Source organism: Phyllostomus discolor, chromosome 9 (genome assembly GCF_004126475.2).
Source record: "Phyllostomus discolor isolate MPI-MPIP mPhyDis1 chromosome 9, mPhyDis1.pri.v3, whole genome shotgun sequence".
NCBI lineage: Eukaryota > Metazoa > Chordata > Mammalia > Chiroptera > Phyllostomidae > Phyllostomus > Phyllostomus discolor.
In genome coordinates, this window is record NC_040911.2 from 2,357,700 (window position 1) to 2,373,636 (window position 15,937).

A 15,937-nucleotide genomic window follows, 5' to 3' on the forward strand; every position below is an offset into this window, starting at 1 on the left:
GTCCGGATTTCCCTTAACCACACTTGCGGCTCTGGGGTCGCTACCTGCACTGAGGCGGCAATGCTGCCGTTCACAGAGTGGCCCGGAGGCTGGAGGTTTTGTCTGGGAAAATGGACAGCGTGGTGGGGGTGGGGCCAGGGGGGGTGGGGGGGTCTGGGAGCTGGAACCACTGCAGACGAGCCTCGTTCTTTAACCAGACGGGAGCCCAGCAGGCGTGGGGCGGAGCCTGACAAGCTGAGGAGGGCGGGCAGGGCTTTGAGCGCAGGGGCCGCCCTGTGGTCAGGGGGCTCAAGGGGCTGGTGGGTCTAGACCCGGGGGCTCGGCCCTGAGATGGGAACCGGCCTCCCGTGGGCTCCCAGCACCCTCAGCAGCTCTGCGCTGTGGGGTCGGCCACTCACAGAAATCCGGGCGCTGGGGGCAGTGACTTCCACGTCGCCCCTTTCTCCCACCGCCACCCCGCGCCCTACCTTGGTGTCAAACAGGAACCTCTCCACCTGGGCGCTGCGCCGGAACTCGGCCAGGTCCAGGTCGGCGGCTGCGTGCAGCTCTCTCTCCTCCTCCGTGACAGGAGCCACGTGGTCGTAGATGCCGGGGACCAGGATGCGGCCGGAGGCGTCCGTGAGGCTCCCTGCAGGGCACACGCCGGGAGGGAAGCCGTGCTGGCCGACCCTGCGTTTCAGACCGGCTCTCTGATTTGCTTCAAAGTGAAGACAGTGAAACCCCGTGCCCGGCCTTCCATGGGGGATCCCGCCCTGATGTTCCTAGCAGAGTCCCGGGCCCTTGTGGGGTTCACTGGGGCTCCCTGCCCGAGGGGCACCATGCAGCAACCCTGCTGGGCGCTGAGATGTGCCCAGGGAAGGGCACGAAGACGCCGTCCCCAGGGGAGAGGAGGTCAGCTCCGGTGCAATGCAGAACTGTGTATGCATAAAGTTGCATGCTATCTGTAGTCTTCTGGAAACAGTGTAAACACTTTGAAGGAAAACAGCTTCTTGTATTGTCTTAAATTGTCAAACAGGTTGTCAACTTTGTAGAAAGCTGCCCTCTGTGCCAGGGGAAGAGACAGACACAGGTATTGTGGGGTCTGAGTTCACGTGGCCTGAGAACCTCTGTTTTATAAAGACCCAAACTACAAAGATGCGAGTGTGATGTCCCTGCTGCAACCGCAGGAGGGGCTCCTGCCAGCGAGACCCCCGGACGCGAAGCCTCCGTCCATTCCCAGGTACCCACCCGCCCCAGCCGCCGGGCAGTCCTGGCTCCCGAGACGCACACGCACGCAAACACACACTCACATACACTCATGCACAGCCAGCACTCTGCAGCAGCTCAGAGGCAGGGGCGGCTCCCACGAGCCTCTGAGCCGGCCGGGGCCACGGCACCGTGGGGAAAGGAAGCCGTGTGGTGCTGGTCCGTTTGGTGCCATCTCCGAGTGCCTCTCCAGAACCCTCTCGGGGCCGTGCCCTTGTCCGGGTGCGGCCGGGTGCGCCGCCATGCGCAGCGGAAGGGGCCAGTCGGGACGCGCTTCAGCCCAGGAAAGAAGCGACGCGGCCTTCAGACGCCCAGGGAGCGTTTGGCCAAGGGGCAGGGCTGAGGACACGCCCTCTCTCCCACCCACCCCCACCCCGGGCGGGCTGGACACCGAGGGGGGAGAGATGCGCGGCGTCGGACAGGACTCTGGGTCAGTGGGCCCCAGACGTTTGGGACGTGAAAGGGGGTAACATGTTACCCAGGAGAGCCACCAGGTCGGCCATCGGCTCGTGGAGGATGCCGCCAAAGGTTCCCGAGTGAAAATCCTGATCTCTGCATCTCACCTGGAAGACAGGTGAACGGGAACACGGGTGCTCAGCGCCGGCGTTGTTGCCGCGGTGACCGCTGACGGCTTTCACCCGGTGGGAAACACCCCTCCCCCCACCCACGGCAGCATCTCTCAGGACCCAGCCCGAGGTCCCCGCCCTGGCTGTGCGGCCGCACGGCTTGGAGCAGCCAGGCCTCCTGTGTCCAGTCCCCGTGCGTCCCGGGTCCCCGGAACGGACTGCAGCCCCCGCCTCCTGCACGAGCACGGCCCCATCCCAGCTCACTCCTGGTTTCACCCCCCGTCTGCTGCTCCCCCTCCTTCCAGAAAACTTCTCCCTCCAGAACGCTCCTCCTCTGCATGCTTTGCTTGCTGGCAGGACAAGTCTGTGACAGTGCCCTCGAAAGCTGCGTCTCCGTCTCCCGGCCCACAGCTCGTTGGTCAGGACGCGTCCTCCCTCTGCGCTCCGGAGCTCTGAGAGCTGCTCCCTGGGTTCGCCGCACAGCCCGCACTCGCCCTGCTCAGGCCCTCGGGCCGGCCTGCCTGTGTGCTCCCCCCACCCCCTCCGGAATCCACACCTCCAGGTCAACTCAACATCCTCTCTGGCGCTGGCTTCCTACCAGCCTGCTCGTTTCCCAACCACGGAGGGCCCCCCCCACCGTCCTGCTTATCTGTCACCTCACGGTGACCTCGGACCCCTCCCAGGCACCCCAAATCCAATCTGCTGCCCAGGCCCCACAAGGTCTGTCATCTCCTCCCGTCTTTCTGGCCCCGCTGGTGTTTCCCGGCCCCACCCATGTTCCAGGTGCGGCCGGGTGGGCAGGCCCCTGGTCGTCCACCCCAGACCCCAGACATGCAGGCACCCAGCCCCGTGGAGCCGAGACCGCTCCCCTCACTAATGCCACGCGGCTGGGAACAGCCCCTCAGCCCCAGGGCTGCGGCTCCTGCCTCCGGGCCTCACCGCTGCGGGCCCTAAACCCGGCCTGAGAGTCACACACAAGCTGGCGGAATCCCGTCTGCAGAAGCACGTGCGAGGCGAACCGCTCCCAGCATGGGAGCTGCACGCACACGCCCACTCCCCAAACCTCCGCGGGGCCCCAGGCCTCGCGCCCGGGGGAACTTCCCGCTCTCCCCGAGCCCTGCGTCCCTGCCCCTGCAGGCGTCCAGGCCGGCTCCCGCCCGCCTGCGCGCCACCACCAGCGCCTGCGGCCGATACCTCCACCGTGAAGTAGCTGTTCCCTCGCGTCCCGTAAACCAGCGCCGGCCTCTGGCTGAGCCACAGGTTGTCGGAAATCACGATGCAGTCCACGCGGGCGAAGAACCCGTCCTTCTCTCTCCGGACAAGGTCCTCCAGGCCCACAGACCCGGCTTCTTCCATGCCTTCAAGGACGAACTTGACGTTCACGGGGAGGTCCTGGGTTAACAAAGTAACACGGGGACAGTCTGTTTGTTCCAGCGAAGCACGGCCCGCTCACCACACCCACCTTGTGAGATCCGGGACTACCATGTGTCGGACGTAAACACAGTCGGTTTTTATACGCATTCAGTGTGAGGGTCATCCGCATTCCCAACCCCTCCGCAAGTGGCAAAGGCGTTTCAACTGAGATGGGGAAGGAGAATTCAAGGTAATGCCCGGTGTATTCACTCCAGACATTGGATGTCGATGCAGGATTTGGGGAAGGATTTCCTGAAAAAAGCAACATCCAAGCCACAGAGCCGACACCCTTTCTCCCTTCTCCCCAAAAGGAATTTTCCGAGGAAGGTTACTCAATTACTAATCTCTCTTCTGTCCTCATAATTCGGAGCGTGATAAATGAGGAGTCTTTCCTTTGAAAGACTGTCTAATGTTTAAGCCTCAGGATAATTTTTATTTCAAGTATCTGTTATTTTTCAACTACGAGTTCAGTCGGCCTTTTAACTTATTCGAAGGCTTTGATCGTGCAGCAAAAATGGGACTTTTCTCCGGTTAATATCAGGGCACGGAATAGCACCTTTAAAATGTGCGTGGTGCGCCTCTTCCCCCATTTGGTTTTGATCTTATTGTATCTCTATAATTTATAACTTTGTATCTCTGCGAGGCACGTGAGAAGGGGGAGGCCAAAGCCCTCTTCCTGGAGCAGAAGATACCGAGGAGACTTTAAAAGTGATGATATGCAGGCAAACGACAGCCCAGACATGCTAATTAGGGCTAATGAGCGGGATCGAATCGCCGAAGATTAACAGAGGCAGGCTGAGCGGGGGATTATGTATCAGACAGTGTGACCTTGGGCTTGTGCAGGGACAATGGCTGGCTCCAATGTGCCACTTGCCTACATTTCTACCTGTCTTAGGAAGTCCAGCTACCGTTCAGAAATCTTCATAGTTGGAAGCTCTCCATTCACATTTAACTAGCAAACAATGGCTGAGAAGTAGTTGGAAAGCCTAAGAATTTTTCTGGCAAAAATTCGATTCATAAAATACAAGCCAGCGGCTGCTGAGTGCTGGGGGAGGAAGATAGACCAGCAGGCAGGCCCGGGTTTGGGTCTCCGCTCTGTCCCTGGCCACCCCAGGGACCCGGACACGCCACTTCACCGCTGGGTGGCTCACGGGTCTCACATCTGTGCGGTGTGGGCACGGGCCCTTGCTCTGGCTCTTGGTGAGAACACCTGGTGAGGTGACCCACGTGAGAGGTCCGGGCACCAGGGAGACAGGAAGAGAGGACGGGAGGGCGGGGCACCGGGGAGGGAGAGACCAGTGCCCGTAGGCACAGGAGCCCCTTGACCGTGCTCCTCCAATGTGCTCCTCCATGCCCCCCACTCGGCGCCCCGAGGTGGGAATGCCATTCCCAGCCCACAGACGAGGGAAAGGGGGCCTGGACAGAGTCAACTGACCGGTCCACGGGCAGAGAACACTTCTGCTGTTTCCTCTGTAATCATGTGCACTTCAGAGTTGAAATGGAAAAGCAAAGCAGACTTTGCCCTTCCTCTAGGGCTTCCTTATAAATATTGCTTTGCTTCTCTTAAGAGAGAAGGGGGTGGGCGGGGGGGAAACAAAGAAAGAAGGGGAGGGGGAGGAACCACCCGAAATGCTTGGGGCCTGTTCAGTGTGAGCACCTAGAGGACCAGGTGGCAGCGGCCGGCAGCCCGCCCGAAGCCCGCCTGGCTCAGCGAGCCGGGGGCAGCACAGCCCTCCCCTGCTGGTGTCAAGGGAGAAAATAAACTCACGGAGGGAAGCCCCTGGTACCCGATGCAATGTCCCCCGAGGAGAGACTCCACCACACGAGGCCCTGTGCTGAGGGGCAGGACTGGGGGGCCCGGAGCCAGGTCCCTGCTGTCCCTCTTGTTCCTGCAAGAGGCTGGGTGGGGAGCAGCCGGGACCCGGCCTTGAACCCTGGTCTTCAGTCTCCAGGAGCAAAGGTGCTGAGTCAAGGAGGCCGTGCGAGGGACAAGGTCGCAGGCTCCCTGCGTTGAGGGTTGGCCACACCAGACCCCGGGAGGGGAGCCGAGGGCCAGGCTCCCCCCGTCTCGGGCTCACTGACTGGACAGGCGGCTTCTGTGTGAAACAGAAGCCCGCTGTCCAATAAACGCAGCGCCAGAAAGTGGCCGCCCAGACCAACCCCTCCCTTGGACAGAGCAGGACCCTCGGCCCAGAGGGAGGGAGCCCACTGCCTGCCCAGGGCCACACCGCTGGACCAGAACCTCCCTTTGGGGCCCAGCGCACACACCGGGAGAGGGGGGGGCGGCGCGAGGCGTGACCGTCCTGGGGAGAGCGGCACGCTGGCCGGTTGGAGACCCGAACCTGGGCCCGCTGGCGCGGTCCTCCGGTGGTCCGAGGGAGGGGCCCCGCCCAAAGCAGCACCCTCCCTGCCTTCCCATGCCCTGCAGGGGACGCCTGCTGGAAACTGAGTTTCTCAAGAGCCGACAGAGACCTAGAGGTTCAGACGGACTGTCCCCTGCCAGGGGTCTCTATCCTGACCCTTGTGAAAGCTGCCGGTGTGTTTTTAAAGTGCACATCTGTCTCTATGGATAAAGGCAAACCTGGTGATGAGAAGGAGGGGGAGATAAAAAAAAAAAAAGAAGGCAAGCTAAAAACTAAGACAAGGGGGAAAAGGCAGGTCCCAGCAGAGAGAGCACCCCCGTCTCCTGTTGTTTGTGGTTTCTCGGTGCGGCCGTGCCCGCCCCGGGCCGTTCCCTGACCTGGGCAGCCTCACTCTCCTCACCTGTACAACAGGTGTGATTATAAGAACACATCTCCAAAGACGGCTGGGAAGAGCGGAAAATGTAATGCAGGTGACAGCTTGCAGCACAGCGAGCGACTCAAAGCACCACCACCACCACCATCATCAGCATCACCACCATCACCATCATCATCATCACCATCACCACCACCATCATCATCACCATTAGTCATCATCTCCATCATCATCATCATGTTCAGCACCAACATCACCACCATCACCATCATCTTCACCATCATCTCCATCAACACCATCATCATCATCATTTCCATCACCATCACCACCATCATCACCACCATTATCACCACCATCATCACCATCATCATCATCATCACCATCACCATCATCATCACCATTAGTCATCATCTCCATCATCATCATCATGTTCACCATCATCTCCATCACCAGCATCATCATCATCATTTCCATCACCACCACCACCATCACCATCACCACCATCATCACCATCACCATCATCATCATCATTGCCACGGTCAGGGTCAGCGCCTTCCCCCGCAGACAGCCCCGGGTACCTACTTCCTCCAGGGCCCGGAAGGCGCTCACAGCGTGAATCCACGCCAAGACAGGGCCTTTGTTGTCTGTCGCCCCTCGTCCGTACAGCTTCCCTGGAAAACAGGGGGGAGCGTTTTCAGAGCCGTGGGGAGACCTCTGCCCAGTCGGGTGACTTCAAATCCAAGGTCGTCCTACGGGTCAGCACTCTGACACCCCCTTCTCCCCCCGGGCGCGGCTCTGGCTCTGAAGTCCCGCAGCGCGGTTTCTCCAGCACGAACCGCACGGCCTCCAGCCGGTCAGAAACCGCAGGGAGCCCTCTGGCCTGAAGAGCGAAGAGTAGCTGTTTTCCCCAAGTTCGTGGGACACGATCGGAGGGTCTGTCACCGAGTGTCACAGAACCGAGCCCTTCACTCGGGACTTCCCAGCTCGCTAGGGGACGGAAAAGGGCGCCTGTATTTCCTCCACGAGCCTGTCCCCTGCTTTTCCTTAAAAAGCAGCACGTTTGGTGTTTTCGGAAAGAAAACGTGTGACCGGGATGCCTGTGCTCCTCACGGCCCGGGGCTCCATCCTGGGGTGCTGCTTCACCCAGGGGCCCGCGGGGCTGGGGTTCTGTGGCAGAAGCGAGAAAACCGGCCTTGGCGGGCAAGCGTGGACAAGATGGAGACCCTGAGAAAGGCCTTTTTTGGGGGGTGGGGTGTTGGGGAAGGGAGAGAGAAAGAGAGGGAAACACCCATCGGTTGCTTCTCACATGCACCCCGATCCGACCAGGGACTGAACCCCCAGCCCAGGCACGTGGAACCGAACAGGCGACCTTTCGTTTTGCAGGTCGCTGCCCCGCCAACCGGGCCACAGCGGTCAGGGTGCATCTTGTTCGTTCCTGACGACAGGTCAAGACCAGAGGCAGGGGCAGGAGGCACCTCTGGAGCCCGTGGGCCCCACGACCGACCCCGCATCCACAGGAGCACCCGGCCCCGGGGGGCAGCACCCGCCACTGACCGTCCACCTCCGTCAGCTGGAACGGAGCGGTGAGCCAGCCATCGGCCTGCGCCGCGGGCTGCACGTCCAGGTGGCCGTAGAAGCACACGGTGGGCTTCCGAGGCTCGTCCCCCAGCTCGGCCAGGATGACAGGCGGCATCGGCAGAGTCTGACCGTCGGGCAGCTGCGGAGGGAAAACAGGTCACTTTTTTCCTACAAACGCTGCTTTTGGTTCTTCCGGAAACCTCAAAGCCATGACCCCGGGAGGCCTGTTTCTACCCCTGGGTCCCCGTAGGGCCCACCTAGTTGTCTGACCACCCTTCAGTGGGCTCTCGGAGGGGCACCCCGAGACCCTGGCAGTTAAAACAGGACACACGGCCAGAACAAAGCACCTGGGCAGACACAGGTGGCAGGAGCCCGAACAGGGCGGGCACAGCTGGGAACCACCGGGAGACTGGTCGCCGCTGACCCAGGCGGCGCAGGGCACCAGGGTTCAAGGTCGCCCTGTGTGGCCGAGTGGCAGTAATGGGCAGCGACCCGATGAGAGGCTGGGTGGGTGGAGAGAGACCCAACTGGGGCTTCAGGGGAAAGGTGGCGTGGGAGCCGTGTGAACTGTGTGTGGGTGTGAACCGCACGGGGCCTCTCTGGATTGAGCCGCCCTCGCTCACGCCCTCCCCGTGTGCTGCCCCCCCACCCCCAAGTCCCGACGGGAGGGGAGGTCAGCACCAGGGCCTCCTGTGGGACCGGGAGGAGCTAGCTCTGTGTGTGACCGGGGACCGGGGTCACTAGGGGTGTTTCCTGCCTCTGCCAACAGGGGGCAGAGCAGCCCGTGCACAGGGAGGTGCCGGGGGCGAGGGGCCGCCAGCACCTGCTGAGAGCCCACGTCCACGAGGTCCACGCGGGCGCCCAGGCGCCGGAGCGCCGCCGCGGCCAGGGCCGTCATTCTGAGCAGCTCTCTTCTGAGGCGGGGCACAGGCCGGACCGAGTCACTCTCAATGGCCACCCACTCCTTGAGTGTCTGTGAGGCGGGGGACAGGGCGCTGAGCAGACAGACACAGGTCACCAGGACAAGCCATTTGGACCCGAGTGCGGCGGAGCCCTGGGCCTAACACTGCCCTCCTGGGAGGCACCGCTCCGGGGTGGCGTCTGTGCGGGGAAGGGGTTTCAGCTGCGTTTGGGGGTGGAGGGGGCCTCAGCGAGAGCCCTGTACCGGCTACCACTCAAGGGACATCCCTAGTAGGTCAGGGGTGCTGGAAAGGAACCGAGCGCCCCTTTCAGGAGGGATGGCCGGGAAGGCTCTCGCCCCTAAGTCTAATGAACAGTGCCGGTTTTAATCCAACGGGGAATCACAGGCAGGTGACATGGAATTCAGTCGTCAGGCAAAACCCCACATCTCCCAGCAACCGGCCGTCCACCCCGACCCCGAAGGGATCGCGCGCCAGCACCCTGCGTGCAGACGCCCCGACCTGCACAAACTCGTCCTGGTGGTGGTCGATGTACCCGAAGAGCTTCTGGACCAGCCCGGCGGGCGGTGGGGGCGGCGAAGACATGGCTCCCTGGAGCAGCGGTGGCCGCAGAGCCAGGAGAGAGAGGGGGCGGCCTGTGACGTGGAGCAAGCGACAGGGGCGGGCTCAGAGTGAGCGGTGGGGGGTGGACCCCAACCCTGCAAAGACTCAGAGGAAGTCGGAGGAAGGTGGTTCCCTAGCAGCCACTCGGCCGAAATAACAAACGCATTTGACCCGGAAATCTCTCCAGTGCTCTCTTTCCCCAAATGCTCCGTTCTCGACCCCCAAGCACTGCGGTGGGACAGAAACAGACCTTCGTCACTTTGTTCCTGTGACAGTCTTGCCTGTCGGTCACTTCCCTCTGTGTCCTGACCCAGCACACGTGGTGTGGGGGGCACTGTTTGTGAGGGGGAGAAGTTGATGTGTGGGTCACTGGCCAGCAGTGATCATGGAGCGCTAGGGATGTCTCATCAAAATGTGAGAAAAAACATGCACAGAGTCCGACCACTTTCTGTGGAGAAGTAGGGATGGAATGGTCACCCCCTCTAGTGGGGAGCATGCCAATTTACCATCCAAACCTGCTTTTATTGGGCTCATTTTGCATAAGAATTCAGGTAAAGCACATTACTCATTGCGAGGAAGTAAGGATCAAAGATAGGTACCAAGGAACTCTGAGGGTCTATTTTGAGTCAGGGTCAAAGAGCTGTAAGACTTTAAGGAACAAACTAACTTCCTCCTTGGACCCTTCTCATTCAACTGAGAGCATTCTAAACAAAGCAGGTTTCACAGGAATTTACATATTCTTTCTTAGGCCTGATCACCCCGGGAACCCACCCTTTCCAGCACAGGGCTGCACCACCCTGTCATTGTTTCAGGCTTAGGTGGAGCAAGGGAACTAAGGCAACCAAGAGATAAGGAGATTTTCTCCCAGACATTGAGGACTCAGGCTATGTCAAAGCCGAGGGGCGAGGGTCCATCACCCCCTTTTGCCGTAGCCCCCGAAGTCCTTCTTTTGGGGGCCTCCCATGTGATTGTGCCTGTCTTAGGTCGTTCCTCCCTTGGGGAATCTTACCTGTCATTGGCTAACCGACCAAGCATTGGGGACCAGGCAAGGTGAAGTAAAAGGAGCAGAAGCGGCACCCCTGCCAGGGAGACAAGCTTCTGTCTCCTTGCTGGCTTACGGTTCCAAGGGTGTTCCCTTAGCTGTAGCCTAGGTGGGGGTTACAGGTTCTAATACCAGGCAGGGTGGTTCCCAACAAGAAGTGTGATCAGTTTAAAAAAATCTTTATGTCTGATTCATCACTTTATTAGGAAATGCGTTTTGTAAGGGCTGTGCCAACTCCCGTGCAGAGCTGGCGCGGGGGGCTCCTTGTTGTCCGCTCCTGAAGCTGGGGTACTCCACAGAGGACCACCACACCGCCGCGCCGTGATGAGCGACACGGGAGAACCGGAGATAATTCTCAGCTGCTGGCCGCCCGGCCCACCCGGGAGCTCCCCGTCCCCAGCCCTCCTCGCTCTCTGCTTCTGCCCCTGACAGGTCCCTCCCTTCCCTCCCTCCCGACCGACGTGGGCCCTGCCCGGGTCGCCGCCCTTCCCTCGGTGGGGGCTCCAGGCCGCAGAGCAGAGAGCCAGACGGCAGGACCTCCGAGCTCGGAACTGACTCATTTCCTTCACCCAAGCCGTCTCCTCCTGGTGGGCTTCTGGGCATTTTGAAAAAAACAGACTTTATTTCTGAGAGCCCTGTCAGGTGTGGACGGCTTCTCTCCTCGGCCTCCCGCTCCGGGCACCAGCAGAGCCAAGGGGGGGGCGTGCACCCAGACCACCCAGAGCCACTGCCAGTCACCAATACGGGACAAGCCAACCCAACTCGAATAGACGTTTCTCCACAGACAACGTGCCAATGGCCGGTTAAGCGTGCGGAAAGAGGCTCAACATCGCTGGCCGCCAGGGAGGCCCGAGTCAGACAGCAAGGAGATGCCGCCCCACACCTGTCTCAGGTGACAGTCACATGTCAGAGGTGGACAAGCGTCCGAGACGGTGTGGAGACCCCGGAGCCCAGGGACACGGCTGCTGGGGGTGCCGAGTGGCGCAGCTGCCCTGGAAAACTGTCTGTCTGTCCGTCCGTCCGTCCTCAGGTGATCACACGTCTGCCCGGCAGCTCCACCCTGAGTCAGGTCCTCGAGGGAGACGAAGATGGGTGCCCACGCAGAAGCTCATGCGTGGTGTCCGCGGTAACCTCATGCGCAATAGCCACCACCCGAGTGTCCGTCAGTGGGTGGGTGGGTCAGCAGGGCGTGGGGTGCATGCTCGCACATGGGAACGCCCCGGCCACGGAGAGGAGGGAGGTGCCGGTGCACACCGCAGCGTGGGGGAGCCCCGGACACCGTGCTTGGAGCAAGGCTCCCGGCCCAGCAAACCACTCGGGTGCCAGCCCCCCCCCCCCCCCCGACAGGAAGCGCCCAGGAAAACAGTCAGACCCTGAGACGCAGAGCAGACTGGTGGCGGCCCAGGCTGGCAGCTCCGGGGGGGATGGGGAGGTGCTGATGGTGACAAATAGGGGGTTCTCTCTGGGGTGACGACAAGTTCTGAAGCTGGTTTTGGCGATGACGGTGTGATTCAGAGCATAGTAAAACCCACCAAACTGGACACTTTACATACACGGATTGTAAGGTGTGCGAGTTACATTGCAACACAGCTGCAATGAAAATAACAACCACAGATATAAACACTCGCTCTGCAATATAAACATGTTACCCGGCCTGAGAAATGTCTGCAAGGGAAGCTAGAAGGGGGTACATCCAAGGTCCACGTGAGGCAGGCTCACGCACAAGCGGATTAAGAGCTTGGGCCATAGATGGCGCCAGCGAGCCGCCCCTGAGCATCCTCCGCCTCCTCCCAGTGGGAGCGGGGCTGGGTCCAGCCAAGCTCCTGGGGGCAGAGCCCAGACCCGGGGGGAGGGGGGGAGGAGGCTGCACGTCAATCAGGAGGGCGGGACTCCTGGGGACGAGCAGCAGCAGCGGGGGGGAAAGGACGTGCTGGGCGCCCGGGAAAGGCTCTCTGAAATGCAATGGGGTGTTTTTTGCAGCCCATCCATTCCATCTCCATTGAAAAGCTGGGTGGTGCCCCTCTCGATAAGAAATGAAACGGGGCATTAAAAGAAAAGGAAGAAGCCGGGTCGTGAGGGCTGAGAAGGGTAGGGATCTCAGGAGGGGCCTCACCCTCCCCAGCAGGGAGGGCGAGCTGGGGCTGGCCCCCGGAAGGGCTGTCCCTGGTGGCAGTGCTGCCCCCGGGTCTGCAGTGCCCCGTGGAGAGGGCCCCGGGCCACGGGCTGTGGCTGTGGAGACGGGCTGTAACAGCCTGCGTAGGGCCCCCGCCCCCCTGAGTCTCTCTCTGTCTGTGTCCTCGGGTTCTAGTCACACTTGGCTTAGGACTACGTCCACCACAAGAACCTGAAGGGCCGGGGCTACTCCAGGCTACGCCTGTGCTGGAGGCCAGGCAGGGGCCTGGGGCGGGGCCAGGGAGCGGAGCCGGCGGCTGGGTCTCAGAGTTTTCCTGGTGGGGCAGGTAGCCCAGGTGCAGCCGGAGACGCCCCCTGCAGGACACTCTCTCGGAGGGAACCCCACCTGCTCCCTAACCCCCTGCTAACTCCAGCTCAGGGGTCCTTCCACATGGAGTCCTCAGGGCCCCCGCACTGGGCCCCACTTTAAACGCCCAAACTCTGCACTCTCTGTGGTGGTGCCCACGTCCTCTGCGGGGGACCCACCCCACGCCGTCCTGTCTCCATCAGCTCAGCTCCTGTCCTCAGAGCCCCTCTTCCCACGGGGCCACGGCCCTGGGTTCCCCCTCGTCCCCTGCTCTGTGTGCTTAGCTGCCAGCGGCCTGGGTGGCTTCAAAATCGCCACGGGCTGCGTTATCCAAGGACACTCAGGGCACTTCCGTCTCCTTAACCAGTGACACTCAGGGCGCTTCTGTCTCCTGCCGGGAAAACAGCGGGCGGCCCCAGTGGAGGCTGGGAGGGAGGCACGCAGTCCGCTGCTGAGCCGAGGACAGAGTCAAAGTGGAAGTGCTCTGGCTGCCCCCTGCACAGGGCCTGCCCCCGGCCTGGTTCCTCCCCGAACACTCAGGGCCCACCAGCCAAACCCTGTCCCGGCAGAAACTCCGTGCCGGTCAACGCGGACGCCAAGAACCCCACCTACCACGTCGCTGACGGTCCCCTGTGGCGGCTTTAGGCAGGTGGCTCTGCCCGGAACTGAGCCGATGGCTTTGCAACGATACAGGAAAAACGCCTTATCGGTCTCTCTCACCACCACGGGATTAGAAATAAAAGCCGAACCTCCCCCCCCCCAACACACAGGCCCTTCTGGACTCTGTTAATTCCCGGAGGAGCTGGACGGAGCCAGGCATTCTGCCCAGGTGGACTCTGGCAGCAAGCCCCGAGGAGCGAGCTGGTCAGGCGTGGCTTTCGGAGGGCCGCCTGGACACCCTTGGGGTGGAGGAAACCGTGTACAGAAACAGAATTCCGCCCAAAGGCCCAAGAGCTACAAGCGTCTCCACCGCCCCCCAGTCTCGGGGGTGATGGGCGAGTCGGACCTCCAGGAAGAGCTCAGCTCAGGCTCGGTCCCGAACCCCAGGTGATGCCCGCCCCCAAGTGCCGCTGGCGGGAGGCTCAGGGAGGACACGGCAGCGGTTGGAAGTGGGGATCACCAGGTAGAGGGGTACAGGAGCAGCCCAGCGCAGGCGGGGGAGGGGCAGGGAAGACTCAGAGTCAGGTTCCAGCGGGTGCCGACCGCTGGCACGGGCAAGCAGCCCAGGCTGGACGCGGCACAGGTTTGCCGGGCTGTCTTGAACAAGGGAACCCGGAGAGGACTTGGGTCAAGGCCTTGAGCAGCTCCTCCCTGCTAGTTACCCACCATGCCAGCTCCCTCCCTCCCTGGGGCAGGCCGGGATGTGAATCTTAGAGGCCGGTGGGGGAAGGACAAAGGTTCTTCCTGGGTCTTTGGCTTCTTAAAGACAACTGGCTTAAAATCGCATTGCCCGAAAGGCCAGTCGGGCCGAGGCTGCCTGCCCTCAGGGCTGCCCCCGGGACCCCTGAAGCCTCAGGGTGGATGCAGATGTTCCCGCTTCCTGTTTTTTTTTTCTTTTCTCTAGGGTTTCCTTGGGACCAGTGCCACAGCATCGTGGTGCAACAGGCACGCATGACGGTTGTCCCTCCCATAGCTGTCCCCCCTACCCTGCCTGGCGATAAGAACTTCGGCCAGGCCTGCTCCCCCCTCTGGTGCTGTCAGGGGCGGCCGGAGTCCCTGCTGGGAGCAGGCTGCCAAGGGCAGGAGAGTCCACTACCTCTGGAGCGCCCCTCCCTGTCCCCATGCTACGTGCAGCTGGGGTTACAGGCCGTGGGATAGAGGTCACGGCCATGAGATGGCACTGGGGGCAGAGGGGGTGTCCACACCGGCCTGGCCGTGCAGACCTGGCGTCGCTGAGATACGTGTGAACTGCCCTCGAGGGGGAGCCCGGGTTGGTTTGGCCACCGTAGCTGGGCCCATGTCCTCACTCACCAGCACGTGGTGGTTGCAGGCCCTGCACAGTTGGGCTCAAGCGTCCCGACCCAGACACCCCGAAGTCGCAAGAGCAGAGTGAACCTGACTTCCCCAGTGGTCGGGGAGGCCCCTCTGCGCCCCGCTGTCCTGGGTCAGGGGTGCGCCCGACCGGGTTCTGCCTTTTCTCCCTGTGAGGCCTGGCAGCTGTGCTGTGGGTGGCCGGCCCCGCCGCACAGTGACGGGAAAGCAACACAGCGGACCTGGGACTTGGGGGTCCCCTCAGCAAGCAAAGCCTCTCATCTCTGAGCAGGACCCCGGGTGAAGTGCAAGGACCCCTGGGGCACACAGCCCGGAGGGCTGGGTCCCCTGAGTGCCGGGTGACCCACAGCTGCAGGCTCTCTCCTCCCAGGACGAGCCTCCCTGGGGACCGGAAGGGAGCCGGGAGGTTGGGCAAGGCGCAGAGAGGGCAGAGCCTGAGGCTTCAGGACGCTGTGCGGGCGACCACAGGGGCGGGGAGGACCCAGGGAGCCAAGGTGGCGAGAGGCCGTGGGGCCGAAAGACCGACTTCCAGGGCCACCGTCCGGCTGGGCCACGTGAAGACAGAAAGCCCAATACATAGCAGCCCTTTTCCCACCCGCGCTCTGACCTGCGGGTCAAGGCGGTCAGCAGGGTGGGCTTTCCAATGCACGAGGCCCTGCTTCCCGCTTACTCTGGGCTGTGCACCCTCCGGGCCAATCAAGTCTCCGTTCCATTTAAACCGACTTGATTGGGTTTTTGGTGCCGGGGCAGCGAAAGGCAAGGGGGCAGGGACAGACACCTCCCCGACGGCGGGGAGGGGCTGGGAGAGGAGAGCCCGCGTCCACCCCGACCCTGGCCCCGCCCCCACCACGCCCCGCCCCGCGCGCTGTGAGTCCCGCTGTGAGTCGGCGGGCAGTGACGCGTCCAGGGCCCCTTCGCACTCTTTATTAATCCGCACAGCCTGAGACCACGTGACCCTCCCGGGCGGGTCCCGATCGGAGGGTCCCCGAGGAGACAGGAGAGGCCCGCCACGGTTCCCGCAGCGTCCGGAGACGGGCGGGACACCGAGAGAGAGGCCAGGAGGGGGCGGGTGGTGCCCCACCAGATTCTCGGGGAGGGGGGGGTGCCCACCCTGGAGCGGAGGCGGAGGCGGAGCCAGGAAGCCCCGCGGCCCCTGTTCAGCCGCCTGGACGCCGGCCAGAAGTGTCTGCGGAAGAACTCGGGCCGCTGGGGCCGGGGACCGAGTCACGCTGAGCACCCCACCCCTGAGAACTCGGGGGCCGCGCGCGGCCACGGCCGGCGCGGGCCGCGTCATCCCCGGGGCCGGCTGGGCCTCTCGCGCCCCCTCGCGGACGGGGAGGAGGACAGGCTGCTGGCGTGAGCG

General features: G+C 62.4%; 1 protein-coding gene across 1 annotated transcript in view; it reads right to left on the reverse strand.

The window, feature by feature from the left end:
• Positions 1-15,868, reverse strand: part of LOC114506601 (beta-Ala-His dipeptidase-like) — a 17,686-nt gene extending 1,818 nt beyond the window's left edge. Inside the window, exons 1-9 of the mRNA XM_036010123.1 lie at positions 15,685-15,868; positions 8,960-9,093; positions 8,362-8,511; positions 7,515-7,677; positions 6,543-6,631; positions 3,006-3,203; positions 1,724-1,808; positions 468-628; positions 45-102 (exon numbers count right to left, since the gene is read on the reverse strand). Of these exons, the coding sequence (XP_035866016.1) occupies positions 45-102; positions 468-628; positions 1,724-1,808; positions 3,006-3,203; positions 6,543-6,631; positions 7,515-7,677; positions 8,362-8,511; positions 8,960-9,093; positions 15,685-15,868 (1,222 nt within the window). The remainder of the gene's footprint in view (positions 1-44; positions 103-467; positions 629-1,723; positions 1,809-3,005; positions 3,204-6,542; positions 6,632-7,514; positions 7,678-8,361; positions 8,512-8,959; positions 9,094-15,684) is intronic.
• Between the last annotated feature and the right edge of the window lie 69 nt (positions 15,869-15,937).